General features: G+C 53.6%; 1 protein-coding gene across 2 annotated transcripts in view; it reads left to right on the top strand.

Annotated features, from left to right (window-relative positions):
- Positions 1–23073, top strand: part of PINX1 (PIN2 (TERF1) interacting telomerase inhibitor 1) — a 123562-nt gene that overhangs the window by 46008 nt on the left and 54481 nt on the right. For both annotated transcript variants that reach the window (XM_075598698.1, XM_075598697.1), the window contains one exon: positions 9443–9525. In XM_075598698.1, the coding sequence (XP_075454813.1) occupies positions 9443–9525 (83 nt within the window). The remainder of the gene's footprint in view (positions 1–9442; positions 9526–23073) is intronic.

Below are 23073 nucleotides of genomic sequence, written 5' to 3'. Positions count from 1 at the left end.
ACGTTGGGTGTAAGTAGCAGGGTTTTTTTTTTTAGCTCTGTAGCCACAATTGTCGTGGGAAGGGGGTTGCATCGAAACCACAAAGCCATACTGAATCCGCATTTGCAGCGGCGGGACGAGGCGGTGACCACGTACTGTACATGTCCGCGTGCTAATCTGGGAGGAATGCGTACGAGGAGCAGTGTGAGCGCGGGGAGGAGATGGTGCGTACGAGGAGCAGTGTGAGCTCAGGGAGGAGATGGTGCGTACGAGGAGCCGTGTGAGCTCAGGGAGGAGATGATGCGTACGAGGAGCCGTGTGAGCTCAGGGAGGAGATGGTGCGTACGAGGAGCAGTGTGAGCTCGGGGATGAGATGGTGCGTACGGGGAGCAGTGTGAGCTCAGGGAGGAGATGGTGCGTACGAGCAGCAGTGTGAGCTCAGGAAGGAGATGGTGCGTACGAGGAGCAGTGTGAGCTCAGGGAGGAGATGGTGCATACGAGGAGCAGTGTGAGCTCAGGGAGGAGATGGTGCGTACGAGGAGCAGTGTGAGCTCAGGGAGGTGATGCTGCGTACGAGGAGCAGTGTGAGCTCAGGGAGGAGATGGTGCGTACGAGGAGCCGTGTGAGCTCAGGGAGGAGATGGTGCGTACGAGGAGCAGTGTGAGCTCAGGGAGGAGGTGGTGCGTACGAGGAGCAGTGTGAGCTCAGGGAGGAGGTGGTGCGTACGAGGAGCAGTGTGAGCTCAGGGAGGAGGTGGTGCGTACGAGGAGCAGTGTGAGCTCAGGGAGGAGATGGTGCGTACGAGGAGCAGTGTGAGCTCAGGGAGGAGACGGTGCGTACGAGGAGCAGTGTGAGCTCAGGGAGGTGATGCTGCGTACGAGGAGCAGTGTGAGCTCAGGGAGGAGGTGGTGCGTACGGGGAGCAGTGTGAGCTCAGGGAGGGGATGGTGCGTACGAGGAGCAGTGTGAGCTCAGGGAGGAGATGGTGCGTACGAGGAGCAGTGTGAGCTCAGGGAGGAGGTGGTGCGTACGAGGAGCAGGGTGAGCTCAGGGAGGAGATGGTGCGTACGAGGAGCAGTGTGAGCTCAGGGAGGAGGTGGTGCGTACGAGGAGCAGTGTGAGCTCAGGGAGGAGATGGTGCGTACGAGGAGCAGGGTGAGCTCAGGGAGGAGATGGTGCGTACGAGGAGCAGTGTGAGCTCAGGGAGGAGATGGTGCGTACGAGGAGCAGTGTGAGCTCAGGGAGGAGGTGGTGCGTACGAGGAGCAGTGTGAGCTCAGGGAGGAGATGGTGCGTACGAGGAGCTGTGTGAGCTCAGGGAGGAGATGGTGCGTACGAGGAGCAGTGTGAGCTCAGGGAGGAGACGGTGCGTACGAGGAGCAATGTGAGCTCAGGGAGGAGACGGTGCGTACGAGGAGCAGTGTGAGCTCAGGGAGGAGACGGTGCGTACGAGGAGCAGTGTGAGCTCAGGGAGGTGATGCTGCGTACGAGGAGCAGTGTGAGCTCAGGGAGGAGATGGTGCGTACGAGGAGCCGTGTGAGCTCAGGGAGGAGATGGTGCGTACGAGGAGCAGTGTGAGCTCAGGGAGGAGGTGGTGCGTACGAGGAGCAGTGTGAGCTCAGGGAGGAGGTGGTGCGTACGAGGAGCAGTGTGAGCTCAGGGAGGAGGTGGTGCGTACGGGGAGCAGTGTGAGCTCAGGGAGAAGATGGTGCATACGAGGAGCAGTGTGAGCTCAGGGAGGAGATGGTGCGTACGAGGAGCAGTGTGAGCTCAGGGAGGAGATGATGCGTACGAGGAGCAGTGTGAGCTCAGGGAGGAGATGGTGCGTACGAGGAGCCGTGTGAGCTCAGGGAGGGGATGGTGCGTACGAGGAGCAGTGTGAGCTCAGGGAGGAGATGGTGCGTACGAGGAGCCGTGTGAGCTCAGGGAGGAGATGGTGCGTACGAGGAGCCGTGTGAGCTCAGGGAGGAGATGGTGCGTACGAGGAGCAGTGTGAGCTCAGGGAGGAGATGGTGCGTACAAGGAGCAGTGTGAGCTCAGGGAGGGGATGGTGCGTACGAGGAGCAGTGTGAGCTCAGGGAGGAGATGGTGCGTACGAGGAGCAGTGTGAGCTCAGGGAGGAGATGGTGCGTACGAGGAGCAGTGTGAGCTCAGGGAGGGGATGGTGCGTACGAGGAGCAGTGTGAGCTCAGGGAGGAGATGGTGCGTACGAGGAGCAGTGTGAGCTCAGGGAGGAGATGGTGCGTACGAGGAGCAGTGTGAGCTCAGGGAGGAGATGGTGCGTACGGGGAGCAGTGTGAGCTCAGGGAGGGGATGGTGCGTACGAGGAGCAGTGTGAGCTCAGGGAGGAGATGGTGCGTACGAGGAGCCGTGTGAGCTCAGGGAGGAGATGGTGCGTACGAGGAGCCGTGTGAGCTCAGGGAGGAGATGGTGCGTACGAGGAGCAGTGTGAGCTCAGGGAGGAGATGGTGCGTACGAGGAGCAGTGTGAGCTCAGGGAGGAGATGGTGCGTACGAGGAGCAGTGTGAGCTCAGGGAGGAGATGGTGCGTACGAGGAGCAGTGTGAGCTCAGGGAGGGGATGGTGCGTACGAGGAGCAGTGTGAGCTCAGGGAGGAGATGGTGCGTACGGGGAGCAGTGTGAGCTCAGGGAGGAGATGGTGCGTACGAGGAGCAGTGTGAGCTCAGGGAGGGGATGGTGCGTACGAGGAGCAGTGTGAGCACAGGGAGGAGATGGTGCGTACGAGGAGCAGTGTGAGCTCAGGGAGGGGATGGTGCGTACGAGGAGCAGTGTGAGCTCAGGGAGGAGATGGTGCGTACGAGGAGCCGTGTGAGCTCAGGGAGGAGATGGTGCGTACGAGGAGCAGTGTGAGCTCAGGGAGGAGATGGTGCATACGAGGAGCCGTGTGAGCTCAGGGAGGAGATGGTGCGTACGAGGAGCAGTGTGAGCTCAGGGAGGAGATGGTGCGTACGAGGAGCCGTGTGAGCTCAGGGAGGAGATGGTGCGTACGAGGAGCAGTGTGAGCTCAGGGAGGAGATGGTGCGTACGAGGAGCAGTGTGAGCTCAGGGAGGAGATGGTGCGTACGAGGAGCCGTGTGAGCTCAGGGAGGAGATGGTGCGTACGAGGAGCCGTGTGAGCTCAGGGAGGAGATGGTGTGATGATTTTATTCTAACGGGGGGAATCCAGTTCTGCATCCCGCTCTCGTCTCGGAAGAAACGCTACAGACAAGCTGAACATGTCAGTCTACTCCGCATCGCTTTATATTTCAAGGTCACCCCTCGTATTAGATTGTAAGCTCTTCGGGGCAGGGACTCCTTTTCCTAAATGTTACTTTTATGTGTGAAGCGCTTCTCCCCTTTATGTGTTATTTATATTATTTATTTATATGATTACCACGTGTATTACTGCTGTGAGGCGCTATGTACATTAATGGCGCTGTATGATAAAGACATACATACATCCCCCGAAGGGGGTGAAGAGCAGATGTAAAGATTGTAAGCTCTGCGGGGCAGGGATTGCCTTTCCTGCTGTGTGATCTGGCTTGTTGTACTATACTGTACTATAATTCCCTGTACTGCATTGTCTCGCTGCTTGGGAAGTACAGGTGTGGGTGCTGTGTAAGTAAAGATGTACATACATACATATGTTACGTGGCACATAGTGCTACTTATAAGCGGCTCTCTTCACGTGCCGCTGCCCTACGCTGGGTGATTGTGAGGCTGGACAGAGTAGTAATAATGTGCGTTTGTATATCTGGGTTATGATGGAAGAAGAAGAAAAGCGCAAACTCTGATCAAAAATCATTTAGTGAGTAAAAAGAGGTAATATAAGCACGTGCAGCATGAACATTCAACAAAGGCGGAGGGGTGTAAAAACCGCCAAGGTAGCCAGACCCTCGCACGGATACCCGGTTGGGCTAATGGCGACGATATGGGGTAGGTCAGGGGAGCGCAAACTTTTTCCCCTGCGCCCCCCTGCCGGCTGTCCTCCTCTCCTTGCGCCCCCCTCCCTACCATGGTTCCCGGCGTCTGGGCGTCATGACGTCACGCTGCCATAGCAACGCGACGTCACATGACCCCACGGCGTCATGTGACGCCGCGTTGCCATGGCGACGCGTCTCCAGATGCCGGCTGAACCACGGATAGTAAGGTTTACAGAGGCCTTCGCCACTTTCCCGGCACTTAATTTAAGTGCCTTCGGGAAGCGCGCGGGGGGCCTGGCTATCTCGGGGTTCGGTGACTGTTCTTTCACCATACCGCCTGTATTGAATGTTCATGTTGTACGTTTCCATTTCTTAGTTCTACCTGATCCGCAGTGACTCTCGCACACGGGACTCTCGCACACAGGGGACTCTCGCACACAGGGGACTCTCGCACACAGGGGACTCTCGCACACAGGGGACTCTCGCACACAGGGGACTCTCGCACACAGGGGACTCTCGCACACGGGACTCTCGCACACAGGGGACTCTCGCACACAGGGGACTCTCGCACACAGGGGGCTCTCGCACACAGGGGACTCTCGCACACAGGGGACTCTCGCACACAGGGGGCTCTCGCACACAGGGGACTCTCGCACACAGGGGGCTCTCGCACACAGGGGGCTCTCGCACACAGGGGGCTCTCGCACACAGGGGACTCTCGCACACAGGGGACTCTCGCACACAGGGGACTCTCGCACACAGGGGACTCTCGCACACAGGGGACGTTCCTGCAACCACTTTATATTATATGAGTTGCCTGCCTCTTTTTTCGATTTGTTTTAATACCCTCTGTATTAGATATTTTTGTTAGCACTTCACATTGTAATTCTGAGCGCACTATATTTGTTTATCGCCTGGGTTATGATACCTTTAAGCGGACCCACGTTTTTGGTCTTTAGACATGTAGTTGAACTAGAGCTTTTTCGCGTCGCCTCTTCAGGTCGAGCGCATCGACGCAGAACAGGGAACGTGTAATTAAATTGTATAACAGTTTCAATTTCCGAAAAGCATTGTGCGGCAGGCCTGTCCCCCGTACCATGGCAATCTCAGGACATATCTAACTAGCGACACATGTTCCCCCGGGAAAGATCCTGACGCATCTCCCAATAACATAGCCACGTGGGTTCCGTGACTGTATAAAACCGCACTGGAAAAATCTTGGCGGTGAACGCCATCTTTAAAGACCCCCCCCATTTAATAACATTAAAAACGGGGTGAACCCTCAACATTCTCAATTAATTTTTTTTACAATGTGATTTAAAAAAAATATTCTACATGTCCCTTTCCCTTCTCCCTTCCCGCTGGGTACAGTGTCTGGATTTGTGTTTGTTGTGTCTGTCACTGTCACCTTCCTGTCTGATTTTGTGTTGTGTGTACCCAAAAGTAATTAGAGCCGTTGGGAAAATCCGGCAATCCTTCACCAACTCGCCGACTTTCGCCATTTGCTTACAGCCGCAATCCGCTTTCTTCTTCAGAAATAAAAAGGCCTGGTCACTATATTGTAATTGAATGTTTGACGCTTTTCGTACATTAGGGCTCGTCTATGCTGCCGCAGACAGCGAAGCGCGGTCACATTGCCTTAAGGGATTGATTGCACCCATAGACCGCGTTGGCTCAACAGCAGGAAGGGGGCGCGCATTGCACGCGGAATCAGTTGAAACTGATTCCTCGGCGTGGCGGGCAGGTCACGTGATCGGTTCGGCCAATGAGGGCGAACCAGCTCGGTGACGTCACAGCCGCCCCTAAACACCCACCCCGACGACGCCTCTATCATGTCCGGAAAATGCACCCACTTCATGCTGGTGGCGTCACGGACGCGCACGGGCGAAGGCTGTATGGACGCAGCCTTAGTCTCGGGGCTGTCATATTGACCAGCATAGGAGGTTTGCATAGATGTAACACTGGATAGAGCAACCTGATCAGTTGTGGTCCTTGAGGATTGCAGTTGGCCACCCCTGGTCTAGAGCGTTCTAGATCTGAGCATGTGTGGGTTCTATTTCAGGATGTGCCCTTGGATGATCTGTATAAGAGGGGGGTGGGGAGGAAGGGTATTGGGGTATTTCCCAGCCTCCTTTGATAGCGGGATAGAATCAGAATCCATTACCCCTCCTTCTCCTCTTCTCTGTTCTCCTTTTCTTGCGTTCTATACGTGCTTCCAACAGGTGAGAAAAGCCAATGTTTCCTAATAATGTGTTGCTACCAAAATCTTCTTGCTCGTGTTAATGTTGTGTTAATGTTGTGTTAATGTTGTGTGTCTGGTACGTTTTAGATGATGTTGTTTTTTTTTTTTTTAATGATTTTCAAACCCAATTCTTGGGTTTAAAAATGTTTTTGATTTCGAAATTGAGCAAAATCTTAAAAGGTGCAGAGAGACGATGTAGGGAACTGTTCCTCAGGATCTCGCATACTACAAAGACCCCGGGAGACTGACCCACGTCTGCCCTATACTATATGTCACATAAAAGGAAGCCCTTTTTTTCTGTCCGCGCTACTTCGGCCTCTGAAATTCGTTGCCACTGGCGGTGATGACGGCAAATGGCACTAATAGCTTTCAGACACGACTAGATCTATTGGGCTTTATGGACCCAGGGCCGACATTAGGACAAGACCCCGCGCTTCTTCCTGTCGGCGCCAGGATCCGACTGGAGAAGTGAGCGCGGGGAGCCCGAGGTGAAAGAGGTGCATGTTTTTTTGGGTGGGGGGTTCTTTGTGAGGGGTGGAGGGGGTCTTACCTTCTCCGGAGCAGCTCCCGCCACCTGTAGCATCGTCTTGCCATGGTTACCGACGTCACATGATTCTGCCAATGGCGGGCCACTCTTGGAGGTAAGTCCCCTTAACGTTTTCCACATGAGGCTCTCCCGCCCAGCGTGCTGCCTTGGGCCCCGCTAGGACCGGCCCTGGCATATCTTATGTCAGGGGTGCGCAAGATTTTCCAGGGGGGGGGCGCGGCGGTGGCAGAGGCCCCGCGCTCTTCCCCAAGGCGTTTAAATGAAAGGCCAAGGGACCACATGAGGCCTCTTGTAACTCACTCACCTTGTCTTCAGTGAAGCGTCACTATGGCAACGAGGCGTCAAATGACCTTGTGGGGTCACGTGACCCCAATGGCGTCATTTGACGCTGAAGACAAGGTAAGGAGGGGGGAGAGCAGGCAGGGGGGCCCAGCGGGGAAAGTTTGCGCACACCTGTCTTATAATTGTTTCGGTTCTGTACCTATGTTTCATATGTAACCATTTAAAGCAGCCAAACGTGAAATCTTTCAAATAAAAAATAAACAATGTTTTGTTAAATAAATGCGTTCTGTAGTATTATATAATAGTGACTGTTTTCTTTTGAATATTTTATTTTTTATTCAACTCTTAATGCCATTTTAAACCCGATTTAAAGCATCCTCTGATCTCTATAGCAGGATTTAGCACCTCCCCAGCAGTGCAAGGAGTCTGCTACACTTTCCTGTTTGTGATCATTTCTTGCCAATATTCCCAGCCGTTTGAGCTTTAAACTGTAGTGATAGATAATGTTACCTTAGTAATATCAGGATAGATTGTAGCTGCTGAGTTACACTGGCTGAAGGATTGATTAAAACTGAATGGCGGCCATTATGTTAGGCACACACTCAGGATTTTGTCAGATTTATAACAGGCGCACCAAACAATTGCCAGCTTATGTAAGAAGGTAGAATAAGGCTACGTCCATAGTGCAGGATGCGGTGCGAAACAAACACTAGGACTACAATGCAGTTGTGTATAGTGCACGTGCGCTACGGGGAGACCGGCGCTTCGCGCTACAAACCGGTGTGTATTTCCCGTGCGACAGCCGGGGTCACGTGAGCGTTTTGCCCAATGCAGGCGAACCAGCTCTGTGACGTCACGGCCGCGCCCCCCGGCACGCCTCCCTGTCGCCTCTGCCTGCAGGACAGGAAATGTCTCCTGCTGCAGGCGAGCGTGCGCCGCGGAGCGCGGAAACGAACGCGTTCCTCTACCTTATACATTGTTCCACGCTTTACATGTACAAATAAGCAAAAAAAGGCGGGAGGGGAGGCGTAGTATTTCTGCTTTGACCGGTCACATGACTAGAAATCCTACGTGTAAAAAGCCCTCTGAAGACGGCGTGTGCGCACTTAAAACTAGTCCATGGCGACGCCACTGGATGCTGTAATGGCGCAAGCGTTAATGTTTTAACAAGGGGGGTGTAAAATGTAATCACTTTGGCATGTCGGGCGAGTGCGCAGTGGTGAGCGGACCCTGCCCCCCGGCACTCCTGACTTTTCTTTGTTCATCAGTCTCGCGACGTCTGTCGTCCCGTGGCTGCCATTACTTTGGGCCCCGCAATGCTTTTTGTTTCTCTATTGTACTAGATTGCGGGGTGCCTTTAATCTCGCCACATTTCGCTTCATATTTCAGCGTGCTCACCCCACCGTACGGTGCGTCCTCACGGATAACTGGTGTTGCTTACGGTTGGCGTGTTTCGTTCCGCAAGATCCGATGACGGATAGAAAGGAATTACACACGGAGAGCGCGTGCGGAAACGCAAACTTACAGCAATAGATTGGTTTCATTGTTTGATTCCAGAACTGGGCGATTGGGGGGCGGGTGAGGGGGACCCCTTAGCTGTTCTGATGCAATGCATTTATTTTGTGTAGAAACACAGGATTGAGTGGTTCTCAAGCTGTGAAGTGCTCACATGCATAAAAATCAGTATTTAATGTGTGTATGTATTCCGGACTGCTTAATAACGTGTTAATAGGCTTATATAGTATTTACGCAGGATATATGATTAGCAATAAAACCGGGGGGAATAAAAATGCCTAGTGAGACAAGCCCAGTACGCACAAGTATGGCAACCCTTTCACCGTTTGTAAGGCGGCGTTGTGCAAGACAGTAAAATAATAAATGCACAAAGTCGGTACCTTTTCTTCTCGAACCTTTTGTCCTTTATGAAGTCCAAGCCAGTCTTAGGTGTGCTGATCCGAAGCAATGACTATCCAGGGTGAAGAGGTAAAAAAACGGAGTGCAACCGCGCGGAAAACAATCACGAGGTGACCCCAATGAAAAAAAATATTTATTATAGTCTCATGGACCAAGATATTTAAAAAAAAAAAAAACACCACCTACGCGTTTCACGCTAAAAGCACTTTAGCATGAAACGCGTAAGTGGTGCCTTTTTTTTATCTCTTGGTCCATGCGACTATAATAAATCTTTTTTTTATTGGGGTCACCTCGTGATTGTTTTTCACGTAGTTGGCGCTGCGTTTCTTTTTGGCCTCTTTACAATTTTTTGGGATTTGATCCATACGTGCTGGACTGGTTTGGGTTATTTAAGGGCGCCATCTAAAAGAATAGAAATGACGCAATAATTCAGAATAGCGAAGCAAACTGTGCAGATGTTCTGCGTGCGAGTGCCAGGCGCGGGTCAGTCGGTGCTGTCTGCGGCGGGCCTTGCTTTGACCTGTAAATGACATGCATTGCTTCTTCTTTCTTCTCCAGGAAAGGACCTGTCGTCCCGCAGTGAAACCGACCTCGCTTGCATTTTTGGGAAACGCGAGAAGGTCAGGAAGGCGACCCCAGAGGTAAAGGATTATGTTTTCAATGCTTCTGCCAGAGACGTGCAGTACCCGGTTATGTATTTTCTCCGTGTTGCAGAGCAGAGCGAAGGGGCTGAACCACTATAAAGGTTAGCGCTGTACCACTATAAAGGTTAGCGCTGTATCACTATAAAGGTTAGCGCTGTACCACTATAAAGGTTAGCGCTGTACCACTATAAAGGTTAGCGCTGTACCGCTATAAAGGTTAGTGCTGTACCACTATAAAGGTTAGCGCTGTACCGTTATAAAGGTTAGCGCTGTACCGCTATAAAGGTTAGCGCTGTACCACTATAAAGGTTAGCGCTGTACCGCTATAAAGGTTAGCGCTGTACCACTATAAAGGTTAGCGCTGTACCGCTATAAAGGTTAGCGCTGTACCACTATAAAGGTTAGCGCTGTACCGCTATAAAGGTTAGCGCTGTACCACTATAAAGGTTAGCGCTGTACCGCTATAAAGGTTAGCGCTGTACCACTAAAGGTTAGCGCTGTACCGCTATAAAGGTTAGCGCTGTACCACTATAAAGGTTAGCGCTGTACCACTATAAAGGTTAACCACTTTATATAAAGCAGGAGGTCTTTCGAGTTGAACCGCATTCATTTCCACGCCGGGGACCCCGGAGAGAGACGCCTGTAGGGGCTGCCACTAACGCATAGCTGGCTGGTTAAATAAAATGGTGGTTTGTCTCGCGCGTCACGGGTGTCAATAGGAAGGCGCAGCATCACCTGTCGGCTTCCTGTGGTGCCGCGGGAGATTTAATAATGGTGGCGCACGGCAGCACCTCCGGGTGGAAGTATCTTGGGGCGGAGGTGTCTCTGGTGCTTACATTGAATGTGCTTCTTCTCCGGTGACCCCCTGCATTATACTGATTTATAAAGGGGGGGGGGGGTCCGATTTGAATGCTCCTTGAAATATGTTGCTGCTGCACTCCTCTTAATCTCCGTGTGCCCCCTCTCTGGGAGGATTACAGGTTATGCTTCGCGTAAGGGGGGTACCCTCATGTTCCGCAAGGGGCTGCGGTCTTGGCGCTTCACCGTTAAAATGATATTTCTTACACCGATGCACCATACTGCCGATATACCGCTGATTGCACGCGATGTTTGTCCCGGTTACAATAGATCAGCGTTTGGGAATAATAATGACTGTTCCGTTGGTCCCTGCCGGACGCAAAGTGGGTGACCGACACCAATAACTACATTTAAATCTTTTTATTAGTTTGTAAGCACGGCAGCACTTTGAAGACAGGATTGTGTTTAATCGGTTTGCAGCGGGGGGTCTCCGGAGCGGAGCCGCATTAATTCCAGCTCTGAGGACCCCCCGCTTCCCGAGATACATTGCTTGGAAGGGGGAGCCGGTAGCAACCCAGACAGGATTAGGCTGCGCTTATAGTGCCTTGTGACGGCGACGTCACTCCAAAACACATGCATTGTCGCCGTCGCAAGTGTTTATAGTAAGCGACGCGACGGAGCGACCAAAAATTTGGAAGCCGGTCAAATATGATTTTTCAGAGGTTGTCGCCACACGTGACAGCCTCTGAACCAATCAAAGACCTGCTCGCCGGAAAGCGAATGACAACTTTCGCTACAATAAGCTCGTCCTTAGTCTGGGCTATCGAAATGGCGGCTTTAAATGTCCCTCGTCCTGCTGGCCGGTAGGAAGCCGTGATGTCATCCCTCGCGGCTTCCTGTCGGCCCACGTGCGGCGGGACGTTTAAGCGGCGCAGGGATACCGTCTGCGACATCTGTTTGTTGGGCGCACGGTTTGCACTTTCTTCCCAGTTAAATGTTACCAAGTAATGGAGTTCCCGGTGTCTTCCGTGCGCTGTCACCTCGGCTGCGTCACTTCTGGCCAGGCCGCTGAAGACACTGCGCGTCACGGGCGCCGTGCAGCAGCCGAGGGAGGAAGGGTTTGAGAGGGTTGTAATTTTAATACGAGGGTTTCTCCAGAGACGATGCATCACCAGCATCGCCTCAGGGTGTGTATTCCGGTAGTCTAGGAAGAGTTGGAAGTCATGTGACACGACACTGTCGTCTGGCACCTAGAACGTCCTGTAATTTAAATGACATCACCAAAGTGCCAATACAGCCACTTTCTGCTCTGCTTTTACTTATTTTTTTTATCCCGTTATAATTTTCGTTTTCATTTTAAAAAAATGCTTTAAAATAAAAATAAAATGGAACCCAGTAAGTCGTGCTTTCTTTAAATGAGCGAGAAATGTACGTATATTGATATATTTTTTAGACTAAAGTCTCAGTTTAAAGTGGCAGTACTGCCTCCTAGGATGAGAGTGACCTTATGTCTGTGACATGTTTAATAGCTTAAAAGCAGCCATTCATCCCTCTGATCCCGGGGCTTCCCAGACACCCCCAATGATCCCGGGGCTTCCCAGACACCCCCCTCTGATCCCGGGGCTTCCCAGACACCCCCCCTGATCCCGGGGCTTTCCAGACACCCCCCCCCCCCTGATCCCGGGGCTTCCCAGACCCCCCCCCCCCTGATCCCGGGGCTTCCCAGACACCCCCCCCCCCTGATCCCGGGGCTTCCCAGACACCCCCCCCCCTTATCCCGGGGCTTCCCAGACACCCCCCTCTGATCCTGGGGCTTCCCAGACACCCCCCCCCCACCCCCTGATCCCGGGGCTTCCCAGACACCCCCCCCCCCCTGATCCCGGGGCTTCCCAGACTCCCTCCTCTGATCCCGGGGCTTCCCAGACACCCCCCCTCTGATCCCGTTGCTTCCCAGACACCCTCCTCTGATCCCGTGGCTTCCCGGACACCTCCCTCTGATCCTGGGGCTTCCCAGACCCCCCCTCTGATCCCGGGGCTTCCCAGACACCCCCAATGATCCCGGGGCTTCCCAGGCACCCCCCCTGATCCCGGGGCTTCCCAGACACCCCACTCTGATCCCAGTGCTTCCCAGACACCCTTCCCCCTGATCCTGGGGCTTCCCAGACACTCCCCTCTGATCCCGGGGCTTCCCAGACCCCCCCCCCCCCTAATTCCGGGGCTTCCCAGACACCCCCAATGATCCCTGGGCTTCCCAGACACCCCCTCTGATCCCGGGGCTTCCCAGACACCCCCTCTGATCCCGGGGCTTCCCAGACACCCCCCCCCCCTGATCCCGGGGCTTCCCAGACACCCTCTGATCCCGTGGCTTCCCAGACACCCCCCTCTGATCCTGGGGCTTCCCAGACCCCCCCTCTGATCCCGGGGCTTCCCAGACACCCCCAATGATCCCGGGGATTCCCAGGCACCCCCCCTGATCCCGGGGCTTCCCAGACACCCCACTCTGATCCCAGTGCTTCCCAGACACCCTTCCCCCTGATCCTGGGGCTTCCCAGACACCCCCCTCTGATCCCGGGGCTTCCCAGACCCCCCCCCCTAATTCCGGGGCTTCCCAGAACCCCCAATGATCCCTGGGCTTCCCAGACACCCCCTCTGATCCCGGGGCTTCCCAGACACCCCCAATGATCCCTGGGCTTCCCAGACACCCCCTCTGATCCCGGGGCTTCCCAGACACCCCCTCTGATCCCGGGGCTTCCCAGACACCCCCCCCCCCTGATCCCGGGGCTTCCCAGACTCCCCCCTCTGATCCCGGGGCTTCCCAGACACCCTCTGATCCCGTGGCTTCCCAGACACCCCCCTCTGATCCTGGGGCTTCCCAGACCCCCCCTCTGATCCCGGGGCTTCCCAGACACCCCCAATGATCCCGGGGCTTCCCAGACACCCCCCTCTGATCCCGGGCCTTCCCAGGCACCCCCTGTGATCCCGGGGCTTCCCTGGCACCCCCCTCTGATCCCGGGGCTTCCCAGACACCCCCCTCTGATTCCGGGGCTTCCCAGACACCCCCCCTGATCCCGGGGCTTCCCAGGCACCCCCCTCTGATCCCGGGGCTTCCCAGGCACCCCCTCTGATCCCGGGGCTTCCCAGGCACCCCCTCTGATCCCGGGGCTTCCCAGACACCCCCCACATTTGGAAGCGGCGTTTTTACCAGTAAGTATCTCGGGGACCAGGGGTCCTAGGAGCTGAAATGCCCTACTGATGGCCTGCTGATGCACTATGACTTCCTGCTCCCCATCCTGATAAAAATAAAATAGGGGAATAAAAATACTAGTTGAAAATGATGCTTTAAGAAGAGCTGATCGCCCTCTTATTGCACACACAAAAAAACCCAGAGAAGTGCAAGTCATTTTGTGTATATTTAAAAAAAAATTCTTAACCTTCCATGCTAAACAATTGCTTTGGACGGTTTTTACCATGTTTATGTAATGTCTTTTGGTGACAAAATAGATTTCCAGTCCCCCAATGCACCAGTGTAAATTGTTCTTAGTTTTGTTCTTTGTGCATAATAATGATGAAGCCTCCCTTCGTCACACAGATAAACATCCGTAGCTGATATGGTGTGTGTGTGTGTGTGTGTGTGTGTATGTGTGTGTGTGTGTATAAAATAAATGATTTCTCTGAGCTTCTAAAGTGCCCACATGTAATGTTTTTGATTCATGGAAGGCCTCTGGCCTCCGTGTCTTATTCCCACCCTTCATTTGCACACAATAGCCCGGGCTGCCTCTCTAGCTCTTAATTTGGAAGCAGCTACGGATTTGTGGGAGACAATTGGATTGATCGCAAGTATTGAGCAGATGTCACGGGAGACCAGGTTAATTGTACAGTACATACACCTTTACCAGGATCATTCATTGAGCAAAACAAGATAATGAAATAAAATTGTAAATATATTCACAGAAATAGGCATACACACAATGGAACACAAAATACAGTTGAAAAACACACTTACTGGGTGTCTGGGGTAGAAAACTAGACTGTTCTAGGTGCAGGGAACTCTAAATAAGAGTTTTACCCTGACCGGGACTTAGCTCGAAATCCTCTGGTTCCCAAATCGGAGTGCAGTTCCACACGCCACCGCTCCCTTATCTTTTGAGAACTTGGACTCTTTCTTGACCGGGTGTTAGTACCAAACTCCTGGAACTAAAAACGGCTTGCAATCCCAGCCACGTCCACTACGTTCTCTCCTCAGAACTTGGTCGCCAAAAGTCAGGACTTAGAAACTTATCCGCCGTTGATTTTTCACTTTTAAAACTTGGATGCCAAAAGTGGGAATACTTTCAAATAGTTCCCTTGAATTATGTGTCACCTTTTGCTTCAATTTTTTTTAACCAGTTTAACATGGGACCCCTATGAGCTTATGCCTGCTGCTTTACACAGCTTTCAGCACAGTCTGGGTTACAGAAGTGCAGAGCCTGAGATCAGGTGCATTGTAAGAACCCCAACCCTCTCTAATAGCGTGTCTGTGATCAGATGCATTGTAAGGAACCCCAACCCTCTCTAATAGCGTGTCTGTGATCAGATGCATTGTAAGGAACCCCAACCCTCTCTAATAGCGCATCTGTGATCAGATGCATTGTTAGGAACCCCAACCCTCTCTAATAGCGCGTCTGGGATCAGATGCATTGTAAGGAACCCCAACCCCCTCTGTATAGCGTGTCTGAGATCAGATGCATTGTAAGGAACCCCAACCATCTCTAATAGCGCGTCTGAGATCAGATACATTGTAAATTCTTCTGTATTTGATCCAATTTTCAAATGACCAGAGCTTCACAGCAGTGTTTCTATTGTATAGATATTGCATGCATCTGTACGGTTACCGGCTCTGCGCTGCTGTAACCCAGACTGTGCAGGGACAGCTGTGTAATACGGCCGGCAGAAGCTCATAGGGGTCTATGTTAAAATTGGCAAAAAGTGACACTGTGTGCTCATGTGCATGTTATTTCCCAGACTCCCCGGCTGCAGGGGAAGCTGTTTGCTAAGAGATAATGGGGAAGGACAGGCTTGCAGTCTGAGACGTGCGAATGTGCTCACAAGGGGTATTTTTATTTAATACATCTCTTTATGAAATACAGTATTGTGGGTCTTCTACACCAAGGCTTTATATTAACCCTTTGAGTGCCGCAGGGGGCCACCCTGAAAGCGGTCATGTGACCCCGCCGCCCCTTATTCCGGAAACAGAATACGAGTCGTCGTCTTCCATTTCCCTTCACTTCAGACCGCGTCCTGGAACGCAGGGGGCGATCAAAGCTGAATAAAACAATACTCCCTGGGCGTGAGGTTAGGGGCGGCCAGCTCCAGCACGCAAAGGCCACCAGCAGGCCGGGTTGTAAGGATATCCCTGCTTCAGCACAGGTGACTCAATCAGTGGCTCAGTTTTTGGCTGAGACTGATTGAGCCACCTGTGCTGAAGCTGGGACTGGTCGAGCCACCTGTGCTGGAGCTGGGACTGATTGAGCTACCTGTGCTGAAGCAGGGATATCCCTACCACCTGACCTGTTGGTGGCTTCTTGCGGACTGGAGTTGGCCGCTCCTGAGGTAGCCACTACAGCTTGAGGCCCCCGGTGTGCCCGACCCCATGACCTAGTGCCGGCGTCTTGGGGGAAACCCAACAGGTTAAAGTGGCCGCCATGGGGATGGTGCGTGAATCTACCTGCGCAGTGGAGGTTGCTGGGAGCGTGCCGGCGATACTGCTTTCAAATAGTTCCCGTAGCCAAGTCATCTCTTTGTTGCTCACTTCCAAAAAGTCACCCCCCTTTCCTCATGCTCCTGCAGGTCACCGTTTCACGCCTGCACCCCCCTCCCGTGGTGATTAATATGTGACCACACGTTTGAGTCACTTCGGACCTAATGTGTGACTTCCTCTGGTGGGGTGAATGCACATCGGGAGCTCCTGATCCGTTCTGAGTGTGTTTCTTGAGTTCCCCAAGCACTCGGTCACTGCTGTGTTTGTTTTGGATAAGGGCGTCTTCTGTGTGTCATACATACGATCATCTCCCCGAGGCTCCAAGCTGGGGTATTAGGACGTCTAATGCCGGTGTGTGTGATTAGAAGCCGTTTCAGAGGAGAAAATCGCATGATCCAAAAAATAATGTCTTTTAATTGCAATGACTACAAATAAGGACACGTTTGGCTGATTTGAATATTTCTAAGATTCAAGAAATAGTATGTTTATCGTCTCTCTGATAAGGACACCGTGGGGTAAAGAGAATGATTGATTTCACAAATACTCCCCATTCTGAAAAGTATCATGGATTAATTCCCCCTCCCCTTTCCCCCATATTGTAACTTGTCAGACCGTTCACTGGATTATGTATGTGTGTGCGTGTATGTATGTATGTGTGTTTTGAAGCAAAAAGTGTCACTGTGTGCTCATTTGCATGTCATTCCCCAGAATCCCTTGCTGCAGTGGAAGTGCTATGTGCCGGGTGATAATGGTGAAAGGCGAGGTTGCAGACCTGCCTTAGACATGCAAATGAGCATACAGTTATATTTCCATTTGCTATATATATATAGCAAATGGAAATATAACTGTATGCTCATTTGTATAGATCCCTTGTACCCCCTGGGTACTGAAACTACCTGTGCTGCTGTCACCTGTTCGGCTGTTCTTGGTATGATCCTGTGCAGCAGGCCGCACTTCTCCTTCAGGCAATGTCCTGCAGCATATCTCTCACTCTTACTACTGGGGAAGGGTCCCTATCTGAGGCCTTTCCCTACAGTATGCAATGTTTACAATACTGTATCTACTGGGGCTCAGGGGATCTATCTGGGACCTATGGGGGGGTATCTGTATATAGCTGTGTACCCCAAGCAGGAGGCCAGGAACACACTGTATATAGCTGTGTACCCCAAGCAGGAGGCCAGGAACACACTGTATATAGCTGTGTACCCCAAGCAGGAGGGAGAGGAACACACTGTATATAGCTGTGTACCCCAAGCAGGAGGCCAGGAACACACTGTATATAGCTGTGTACCCCAAGCAGGAGGCCAGGAACACACTGTATATAGCTGTGTACCCCAAGCAGGAGGGAGAGGAACAGACTGTATATAGCTGTGTACCCCAAGCAGGAGGGACACACTGTATATAGCTGTGTACCCCAAGCAGGACGGACACACTGTATATAGCTCTGTACCCCAAGCAGGAGGCCAGGAACACACTGTATATAGCTGTGTACCCCAAGCAGGACGGACACACTGTATATAGCTGTGTACCCCAAGCAGGACGGACACACTGTATATAGCTGTGTACCCCAAGCAGGAGGGACACACTGTATATAGCTGTGTACCCCAAGCCGGAGGCCAGGAACACACTGTATATAGCTGTGTACCCCAAGCAGGACGGACACACTGTATATAGCTGTGTACTCCAAGCAGGAGGCCAGGAACACACTGTATATAGCTGTGTACCCCAAGCAGGATGGACACACTGTATATAGCTGTGTACCCCAAGCAGGAGGCCAGGAACACACTGTATATAGCTGTGTACCCCAAGCAGGACGGACACACTGTATATAGCTGTGTACCCCAAGCAGGAGGCCAGGAACACACTGTATATAGCTGTGTACCCCAAGCAGGAGGCCAGGAACACACTGTATATAGCTGTGTACCCCAAGCAGGAGGCCAGGAACACACTGTATATAGCTGTGTACCCCAAGCAGGAGGGACAGGAACACACTGTATATAGTGTGTACCCCAAGCAGGAGGCCAGGAACACACTGTATATAGCTGTGTACCCCAAGCAGGAGGCCAGGAACACACTGTATATAGCTGTGTACCCCAAGCAGGAGGCCAGGAACACACTGTATATGGTTTGCGATCTGCTTGCACTTCCTGGAAGCCTTCCTCCCCGCTCACAATATTTTTCTTATTCCTATTTTATTTGGGTTTTTTTAAGCTTGGCATTTCCTTCCTGCGTCCAGCTGGGCTTCCTGCTGCAGCCTTATCACGGGGGGAAAGATTTGGGAGTCACACCGGTATGACCCAGGGAGCTGGGAGCCGTCTGATCTTGTATGTAAGGTTGTGCAATCCCAAACTTTAATTACCTACATATCAGGGGGGGGGATCAGAAATAGTAACTTGGTCACAACAATTCTTCACCCCATCGCAAAGGCAGTAACCACTAACCCTTTGGTTGCTGGAGGGGCCTTGACCTCTCTGGCTCATCGCGGTCACATGATTGCGGCGTCACTGATGAGAGGAGTCTTCCATATCCCTGCGTGCCATGTTTGCGGTTCCGCGCTCCGCAGTACGCCATCTCCGCTGGTAAGCGAGCGAGAAAAGGCCATGGTGTCAGCTGAGACATCACGGGGTATGGGGGGGCTCAAACGCAGTCCTCAAGGGGCCTCCAGCAGGTCAGGTTGTAAGGATATCCCCGCTTCAGCACAGGTGGCTCAATCAGTGCCAGCTTCAGCACAGGTGGCTCAATCAGTGACTCAGCCACTGATTGAGCCACCTCTGCTGGAGCAGGGATACCCTAAAAATGGTGGCCCTTGAGGACTGAGTTTGAGGACCCCTATGTTCGTGTCCCGGCCCCTGTGCATTCCAAGCTGCCATTTTTATTTTCCCCCTTTAATATGTGCACCAACACAATCCACACAATGATAAAATAATTAGCTAAGTTGCCGATCGATCCGTTCTTCTGTGATCGATCGGTGAAGATTTTGCTCGGGGGTTCACTAAATGGCTGCAGAGAAGTATTGCATCCATATCTGTGACTTTGTAATGGTTGCTATAGAAACAAAAAAGGCTTGTTACATTATAATACATAAAAAATGAATTTGGAGTTGTTTAAAAAAAATGCTACAAGTATTTTCTCTAGACTACAGAACGGATTTATTTATTTAAAAAAAAAAAAACACGTCAGATATTGCTTGGTCTGCAATAAGGGGAAAAAGCCTGCCCCCGTGCGTTTCAGAGCCTGCCCCCGTGCGTTTCAGAGCCTGCCCCCGTGCGTTTCAGAGCCTGCCCCCCGTGCGTTTCAGAGCCTGCCCCCCATGCGTTTCAGAGCCTGCCCCCCATGCGTTTCAGAGCCTGCCCCCCGGAGTTTCAGAGCCTGCCCCCCGTGCGTTTCAGAGCCTGCCCCCGGGAGTTTCAGAGCCTGCCCCCCGTGCGTATCAGAGCCAGCCCCCCGTGCGTTTCAGAGCCTGCCCCCGGGAGTTTCAGAGCCTGCCCCCCGTGCGTATCAGAGCCAGCCCCCCGTGCGTTTCAGAGCCTGTCCCCGTGCGTTTCGGAGCCTGTCCCCGGGCGTCTCAGAGCCTGCCCCCCGGGCGTGTCAGAGCCTGCCCCCCGGGCGTCTCAGAGCCTGCCCCCCGAGCGTTTCAGTGCCTGCCCCTAGGAGTGTCAGAGCCTGCCCCCAGGAGTGTCGGAGCCTGCCCCCCTGGGAGTGTCGGAGCCTGCCCCCCGGGAGTGTCAGAGCCTGCCCCCCAGGAGTGTCAGTGCCTGCCCCCCCTGGGAGTGTCGGAGCCTGCCCCCCAGGAGTGTCAGTGCCTGCCCCCCCCTGGGAGTGTCAGAGCCTGCCCCCTGGGAGTGTCAGAGCCTGCCCCCCGGGAGTGTCAGTGCCTGCCCCACCTGGGAGTGTCGGAGCCTGCCCCCCAGGAGTGTCAGTGCCTGCCCCCCCTGGGAGTGTCAGAGCCTGCCCCCCGGGAGTGTCAGAGCCTGCCCCCTTGGGAGTGTCGGAGCCTGCCCCCCAGGAGTGTCAGAGCCTGCCCCCCGGGAGTGTCGGAGCCGGCCCCCCTTGGAGTGTCGGAGCCTGACCCCCTGGGAGTGTCGGAGCCTGCCCCCCATGGTAGTGTCGGAGCCTGCCCCCCTGGGAGTGTCGGAGCCTGCCCCCCTGGGAGTGTCGGAGCCTGCCCCCCCAGGGAGTGTCGGAGCCTGCCCCCCTGGGAGTGTCGGAGCCTGCCCCCCTGGGAGTGTCGGAGCCTGCCCCCCCTGGGAGCGTCGGAGCCGGCCCCCCTGGGAGTGTCAGAGTCTGCCCCCCTGGGAGTGTCGGAGCCTGCCCCCCTGGGAGTGTCGGAGCCTGCCCCCCTGGGAGTGTCGGAGCCTGCCCCCCTGGGAGTGTCGGAGCCTGCCCCCCCGGGGAGTGTCGGAGCCTGCCCCCCTGGGAGTGTCGGAGCCTGCCCCCCTGGGAGTGTCGGAGCCTGCCCCCCCTGGGAGCGTCGGAGCCGGCCCCCCTGGGAGTGTCGGAGCCTGCCCCCCTGGGAGTGTCGGAGCCTGCCCCCCTGGGAGTGTCGGAGCCTGCCCCCCGGGGAGTGTCGGAGCCTGCCCCCCCGGGGAGTGTCGGAGCCTGCCCCCCTGGGAGTGTCGGAGCCTGCCCCCCTGGGAGTGTCGGAGCCTGCCCCCCCTGGGAGCGTCGGAGCCGGCCCCCCTGGGAGTGTCGGAGCCTGCCCCCCTGGGAGTGTCGGAGCCTGCCCCCCTGGGAGTGTCGGAGCCTGCCCCCCTGGGAGTGTCGGAGCCGGCCCCCCTGGGAGTGTCAGAGCCGGCCCCCCTGGGAGTGTCAGAGCCGGCCCCCCTGGGAGTGTCGGAGCCGGCCCCCCTGGGAGTGTCAGAGCCGGCCCCCCTGGGAGTGTCGGAGCCGGCCCCCCTGGGAGTGTCGGAGCCTGCCCCCTGTTCTAGCGCTCCTTTCTCTGAAATATTCTTCCCTCCTGTACTTTGTTTAACCCTTTAGTTGTGAGAGGGGACCGCAGCGCACTGCATTGCAAGGCGTTGCCGTCCCCTCTGGCAGTGAAGAGGTTAAGACCGTGCCTGTTTGCTCCCCAGGGCAGAGCTCCGGGAGGGGACCTCTCCTGATTGATCTTCCTTTGGTTGGGTTCTGTCGCTTCCTTGGGATAAAAGAGCCGTGTTGGCTCTGTGTCCCCCCTGGAGACCCGGCATTAGCTGGAGTAAACCGCACTGCCTCGCTGTGAAAAATGGCCTCTGATTTGCTAATTAATCAGTCAAAAGCGGAATGACATGGCTTTCGGCTTGAGGGACCCTGCTGCGGAGGTAAACCGGGCCGGTGATAAATGGCTTCCCGAGGAATTCATATATCAAGAAGACTTGGCCATTTTTAACTTGTCTGGTTAAAGCTGGAGCGCATTTCTTTTGGTGCCTCCTGCTTCCTGCTGCTTTGGCTTTTCATATGTAATAAACTTGTGGATTTGTGTGTCTGTATGGGTGTGTGTTTGCATGGGTGTGTGTCTGTATGGGTGTGTGTTTGCATGGGTGTGTGTTTGCATGGGTGTGTGTCTGTATGGGTGTGTGTCTGTATTTGTGTGTGTCTGTATTGTGTGTGTCTGTGGCTGTGTGTATCGGTTTGTGTGGGTGTCTGTTGGTGTGTGTCTGTATGTGTGTGTGTCTGTATGGGTGTGTGTCTGTATTTGTGTGTGTCTGTGGCTGTGTGTGTCTGTGGCTGTGTGTATCGGTTTGTGTGGGTGTCTGTGGGTGTGTATCTGTCTGTGTGTGTCTGTATGTGTGCGTGTCTGTCTCGGTGTCTGTGTGGGTGGGTGTGTATCGGTTTGTGTGGGGTGTCTCTGTATGTGTGCGTGTCTGGGTGGGGGTGTGTGTGTGTGTGTGTGTGTGTGTGTGTGCGTGTGTGTACGTGTGTACGTGTGTACGTGTGTGGGTGTGTGTATCTGTCTGTGTGTCTCTGTATGTCTGTGTGTCTGTGTGGGTGGGTGTGTATAGGTTTGTGTGGGTGTCTCATATGTGTGCGTGTCTGTGTGTCTGTGTGGGTGGGTGTGTATCGGTTTGTATGTGTGTGTCTCTGTATGTGTGTGTGGGTGGGTGTGTATCGGTTTGTGTGTGTGTGTCTCTGTATGTGTGCGTGTCTGGCTGTGTGTGTGTCTCTGTATATGTGCATGTGTGTCTGGGTGTCTATATACATATACATGCAGGGCGTATGTGTGTATGTATATCTATACTTATATAGCGCCATCCTGGTACAGAGCAGTTTACAATACACGTGACAATAATATAACACACAGTGGGAATAAGCGCTTCAGACAAAACATTAGGAAAAGGAGTCCCAGCCAGAAGAGCTTACAATCTAAGTGGTAAGTAGGGAAAACATACAGGGGGGGGACAGTGGGTAAGTGTCTGCGAGGGGTTAAGGTCCGTGCATATGAGATATATGGTATCAGCCAGCGGAGCTGCCTATATGCTTCGTTGTAGAGGTGTGTTATAAGAAGGGCGGGACTTCGGGCCTCTGCTTCAGAATAGGTTCTGCAGCAGCTGCGGGGCTGTCCTGATCCGGCCTGTGCTGGACCGGTGCACATAGGTTGACATGTACATGTACACATGTGTTCTTGCCCTGTGATTCGCAACCAGGCTGTGGCGATTATGTTGCTTCGCTCTTACATGGAAAACCACAGAATCAAAGGAATAAGCGGTATTACCATGCACAGTAACTGAGAGCCAGAACTACTGCGCTGCAGCCTAAAGTCTACCTCCCTGTGCATCAGGCACCGAAAATGAGTCACGCGCCCAGTGTCACACATTGCTGCCATTGGGATTATCCGTACTATACATGTGCTGCCTGGTGATGTTGGGCAATAGAGATTACACATCAGGGGTTGCTGTGGGAACACTCTACTGCAGGCTTCTTGGGCCTGTTTAAATAAAAACAGGCCCAAAGGGATTCTAGTTCCATTTTCTGGTTAGCCCGATAACCCCCTAGGAAACCATCACGTGCCTGACGTTCCTGGCACTTATATAGGG

Source organism: Ascaphus truei, chromosome 4, assembly GCF_040206685.1.
Source record: "Ascaphus truei isolate aAscTru1 chromosome 4, aAscTru1.hap1, whole genome shotgun sequence".
NCBI classification, from domain to species: Eukaryota; Metazoa; Chordata; class Amphibia; order Anura; family Ascaphidae; genus Ascaphus; species Ascaphus truei.
The sequence above is the reverse complement of the archived record's forward strand: the minus strand, read 5'-3'. Positions and strand labels throughout refer to the sequence as shown.